Source organism: Cyprinodon variegatus, unplaced genomic scaffold, assembly GCF_000732505.1.
Source record: "Cyprinodon variegatus isolate N-32 unplaced genomic scaffold, C_variegatus-1.0 Scaffold145, whole genome shotgun sequence".
NCBI classification, from domain to species: domain Eukaryota; kingdom Metazoa; phylum Chordata; class Actinopteri; order Cyprinodontiformes; family Cyprinodontidae; genus Cyprinodon; species Cyprinodon variegatus.
Window position 1 is genome coordinate 908,883 of NW_015150598.1, and position 5,790 is coordinate 914,672.

At 36.1% G+C, this 5,790-nt stretch overlaps 1 protein-coding gene across 1 annotated transcript in view; it reads right to left on the reverse strand.

Moving 5' to 3' along the window:
• The window catches only part of LOC107086222 (anion exchange protein 3-like), a 50,987-nt gene extending 45,699 nt beyond the window's left edge, over positions 1 to 5,288 (reverse strand). The window contains exon 1 of the mRNA XM_015377035.1: positions 4,977 to 5,288. Within this exon, the coding sequence (XP_015232521.1) occupies positions 4,977 to 5,030 (54 nt within the window). The 5' untranslated portion in view covers positions 5,031 to 5,288. The remainder of the gene's footprint in view (positions 1 to 4,976) is intronic.
• Between the last annotated feature and the right edge of the window lie 502 nt (positions 5,289 to 5,790).

Genomic DNA, 5,790 nt, shown 5'->3' on the forward strand with positions numbered 1-5,790 from the left:
TGTGCACACATGAAAAAGGCAACATCTGTGGGTGAACACTAAAACAACCCATATACAATTTTTAAACTAATTTTCAGTTTTTTTCATCACAAATATCAACTTTTAAGTTACCGTAACAAGAAAATTACAACATATTCGGGTCAACATGTTTAACTAGTTGTGGATCCCTTTTAAGAACAGTGGAGAATGTGAATGTCATTTTTTTATTCTTTTTCGATTTCCATACGTCTGACATCTCTAAAAAGCTTAGACTTCACTCTTTAAGGATCCATAAATAACTTTAAACCACCCCAGATAGACTTTTGTCACTGAGTGGCACATATTTTTGGAAATAAGTGAGAATTGCTACAGTATAGCATTTCTGCTTCCAGCACAACTGGATTTATTTGATAGAAATCAGCCCACTGACATACTATATATACTATAGGGAATTTTCAGAAAAACTTAGCCGATAGAGTTACGGTCAAAATATATTGTATTTTACTTTTGCCTGATAGAAGATTCATTGTAAATATTGTGTTTTATAATCACATAAAGCATTGCAACTACAGTATCAGCACTAAAACTGTAACCATACCCATTTGAAAAGCTTTTGTTTTCATCTGTACATTTTCTAAACTCTAATGCATCAGAAATCTGGCCTCAATAACAGCAGAAATGTGGCTCTTACATGAAAGGTCTATAACTTATGGCTTTTTTTTCCTTCGCTCCAGTCCATCTCTTAGTACTGAAGTGTGTTTCGTTTTTTTTAAAATGCATTTTACTTTTACTCATTTTTCAGTAAATTTCTGATGCTTTTTAGAAGTTACTATGCTGGGAATGAAATGGGTCTTAAATCCAAACATATTAAGGAAATCACTGCTGCTTAAAAATATAAAAACACTTAAGAATTCTATGATAATAATAATGCATGCATGTCAGGGACAAAAGCCTTTTATACCCCTTACTGGAGCAAAGTTAACCACATAATATGATAACCACCAAGGAAATATACTTTAATAGATAGAAAGTTAAATCGGATTAACTTTGAAATGAGTAGAATCAGTTTTTGCAGCCTTTATTCTGCTCATTGCCTAAAGGTGTTTGGTACTCTCTGTATGTTGAGCTTCTTTAGCTAAAGTAGCTTCAAAATTGAATAAAATCTTAATGCCATCAGCTTTGCTTTTTACCCTGCAGTTGCTGTTTATGATTAATTGAAAAGATTTAGGATCTTTTGCCTCATATCTGTTCCGGTTAGTTTTGACTGACCTGCCCTATGTATGGTTTATACTAGACTTAGAAATACAACAGTAGTTTAAAACTAAACCATTATTTTCTTATTTTATATTATCTAGTTGGTAGATATATTTTGTTTGTTAAAATTCGGGAATATAGAATTCTTGGAATATATTTAGACTATAAGGGACTATAGACAAAATGTCGATGACACCCTGAAAATAAAGATTATCCGGACATACAGTATGACACTGGGAGGAGTCCTATAGGGCTACAGGACATAATAGAGCGACAATATGTTCTTCTATGCCAGAGGACATTTTGGCCCCCTAAATCCTGCCGGAACGTGTAGACATCTGTGATTTCTCATAGCCTATAACTTTGTGACTTTGTTCCACTTTTTGCAGTAACACCATTAACAGTTGACAACAGAATATTTAGTAGGTAGTGAGGAAATTTAATGAATGGACATATCAAACAAGTTACATCCTCTCACAGTACCATGCTGCAATTGCCCGCTGAGTCATTTCACAAATGTTTGCTGAGGCAGTCCTTGCATCCCTATGTATAAACGGTGGTCATGAAAGTTGAAAAACTAAAATCAATGTCTTGGATTGGTTAGCCAAAAAGCATTTGTGATATAGTGAACAACTATGCATCTATTAGGCCTATCCATGCAAACCTTCACAACACCACTTCTGAAATTACAAGCTGAAATCATTATGAAAAGTGAAACTACAATTCTTCTAACAGTCTCATTAAGAATCTGGAGAACAGGGTGTAAACATTATGTTTTGTTGCTGTAAGATTTACTTTTTTATTTTATTTTTCACAGACTGAACAATCACTTAGTATGGGAGGTGAATGTGTACAGTTATGCATCTCACAATGGGTCAGGCAAAACAAGTATGGAGTCAGAAAGGGGTCAACATTTTTGTAAACTAATAAATCTTAGTTGAAACAGAAGAAAATTAAAGTTGAAACAGAAAAAAATAGAAGTTGATATTTAATGTGAAATTGTTACCTTATAATATGAGAAACTAAAAAGGCAAATATGAAATAATTTGAATTTTATCAAAATTTAGTTCAGTATTTTAATTACACTTTTTCTTTTTTTATTACTTTTTTTCTGTATTGCAGCTTTAGATGTTATATTTTCAGATTCAAATCCATTACTTCCAGTTCCTGTTTTTAAAGACATTTACACTGGAACAGCGTTTCTGATTGCATAAATTCATACTTAGAGTTCTTGTTCTTATTTTCTCTCCTCACATTCCAAATAAAAAGCCCTTTTTGATCAATGAACCTATTACCACAGCATAATGCTGCCACCTCCATGCTTTACAATATATCCCAATGTTTCATCTGTGACACATCATCACTGATTAAATCAGTGAGAAATTTCCCAACTTCTTTACATTCGGATTAACTTTAGTTTTTTAAAAATAAAAATAAACATTTTGACCCCTTTCTGACTCCATACAAATGACACAGTTCCTACTATGCATAATGACAAGTCACCTATTCAGCTGCGGATGAGTTTCTACCAATCAAAATTTAAGGTAAAAACTGTAATTTGGAGAACAGCTGAAGGGTTTTTAATTATGCCGTCTCTACTGTAGCTAATTCCCACAGAACTAGGGACGACTTATCTATGTGGTGAAACTGAAGAGACAGCAAATCAGCTTTGTACACATTTTCATCTTGCTTCTTGCACTTCAGATAATCCTGCTAATGATGGTGCTGATGTGAGAGAGATGTGAGGAACTTTTTCCAAGTAAATTCCTGCAGGAAGAAGGCTGTATGTTGAGCAGACTTTGAACTTGGTGCCTGTGCTAATTTAAATTAATTAGATTAAAGCATATAATTAAATACATGTGTTGATGCATCCCCAGCCTGTCTCAGAGAAATAGATCATAGCTTATTTTTGCTTAAGCTTTTTTGAATATGTTTCAGATCATTGGATGGCTATTAAGGGTGTGCAAAATAATCGGCATGGCGATGCATCGCAATTCTAAATTTTGTGATCTACTCCATTGATTATTGAAGGCAAGAATCGATTATAAGAAAAAAATGAACAAATAAAATACATAAATGGTTGGTGCACCTCAGCCAAATCAAGTGGAATACAACTTCCAGTCCAGCAGATGTCGCTGCGGATGTGTTGACACCCACTGCTTTGTGTCACAAGCATTTCCGGCCATGGGATACTGCGACGAGTCATGAAATAAAACATGGAGGACACTGAAAATTCGCTCCGCGGCTCCATAACATTTCAAGTCAGATGCTTGGATGCATTTTGGTTTAAAAACAAAAAAAGTAAAAATTAAATTGATATGACTCACGTAATTTGCAAAAGGGGAAATATACATTTGAATATTTTCGTTTCATTGGTTTGAAGGACCACTGAGGCCATGTAAATGGCACTGATTATCCTTATTTTGTTATTTTAAGTTTGATGAATTCTAAGATCTTTTTGTCAGTGTGTCCACACCAGTAATAGTAATATTTGTGTCCAGTATTTGTTTTCATGGCAATACCTCCAAAAGTCGTTTCAATAAATACAGCTATGTATGAATTCAGTTGCTTTCAGTTATGTATCAATTGAAGACACTATCCAGATCACACACAGCCAGTCAGCCACTGGGAAGGGCTGTATCTTTTTCTTACAGTGTTCAGTGAAAATATCGCAATGCAACACAATATTTCAAGTATCAAGATGCATCGTGATAGAATCGCATCGTGGCATGTGAATCGTGATTCGAATCGAATCATGACTTCTTTGCCAATACCCACCCCTAATGGCTATGGCAGGAAATTAAATTGAAGGACCTAATAGAAAGATTTAAAGATAAGAAAAAAGATTTTGCTACTCATAGTCAAAATGTAGTAGTCCTGTTTCTCTGACTGTGACTCACTATATGTGCTCTCATTCGTCCTCTCACATGGCAGCTGGCTCGTAGATCGTCTGCCTGACTGTGTGTTTCCTGGATGGAGCCACTTGTAGAACTGGTTGAAAGTTGTCTTTTGTATCTATGCTTCTATCTCCTTGAACCCCAGTCGGCCTCGGCAGATGGCCGCTCACACTGAGCCTGTTTCTGCTGGAGGTTCCTTCCTGTTAAAAGGGAGTTTTCCTCTCCACTGTCGCTACTAGCATGCTTAGTGTGAGGGATTGCTGTTGAGTCAATGAGTCGATGCATCAGCTGGTTTTCCTTAGATAGAAAACTTTAAATCAATCGACTGTATGATCTGGTTGAATTGTCTCTATAAAGTGCCTTATACTGACATGAGTTGTGACTTGTTGCTATATAAATAAACTAAATTGATTTTAATTTGAGAGCTGACTACATTTCCTTTTATTGATCTCTGCTGCTAGATTTGTTGCATAACATATTGCAAATATAAAACCTTGTTGTCTGAATCTAACACAGTACTTCCTACTTGAGGTTGTCCTATTAGCAGTGAAGAACCAGCACATTAGCTGGTTTTAACTACAAGAACTTGAACAGAAACAACCCAGAAACAAACTTCAGAGGAGCTATTCAAACAATTTACAGCATTTAACCTGATGAAAACATTAGGCAAAAATTTTATAAAATATTTATCTAAATTTGCCCGTACAAATTATTATAACATTGACATACATCAGTTTTAGAATTGTAACATCAAATCTTATGTGTAATTTCTTATTGAGAACAAAACATATAACATCCTTATTTACCATATTCTTTAAATTAAGACACTTAGAATCACATTCTTACCTGTTGCAAGTTAACCAGCACATCTGAATCAGCAGCATGACCTCCCGTAGCCATGAGTTCTTACAGGGAGCCAATGGATAATTGGAGAGACAGCTTGCAGAGAGCAAGGGTCTGCAGGAGGGTTAACTATAGTGGCCAAAATGTAATTTAGAGGAGATAAAAGGTAGCAAACCTTTTAAGGGCTGGTTATCAGAGGTTAAGAGGGGTTAGGAGGAATAGCGTATGTGCGGGGTGCAGCGGGAACCTGGAGAAGGACAGGGGTTAGCCCTTCTCTTTCATGATAGGGGATCCTGGAAGACTTTGGGGTGGCATAACCTGAGAGTAAAAGAAAAACAGGTTTAAATTTATGAGAAACAGTTTTCAGTGGATCGTCATTTTTGCATGCTGAGTAATGCACACCTACTTAAGTTTGGTCCAATCTAAATTTGTAAAAAATGTAATGTCATTTAGTGTTCAATTACAGTCTTAACCAATTTCAACCAAAGTAGGAGCTTGGATTGAAACGCTTAATCCCAAGTGGGGTGTCGAGAGGTGCTGGTGCCTATCTCCAGCTGTCTGTGGGCGAGAGGCGGGGTACACCATGGAAAGGTCGCCAGTCCATTGCAGGGCAACACAGAGACAAACAGGACAAACAACCATTCACACACACACACCTTAGGAGAATTAAGAGAAGCCAATTAACCTAACAGTCATGTTTTTGGACTGTGGGAGGAAGCCAGAGAGATGTTCTGGGACAACATGCAAACTCCATGCAGAAAGACCCCTGCAAGGCAGCAGTGCTACCCCCATTTCAAATGTCATTAATCTATCTCTA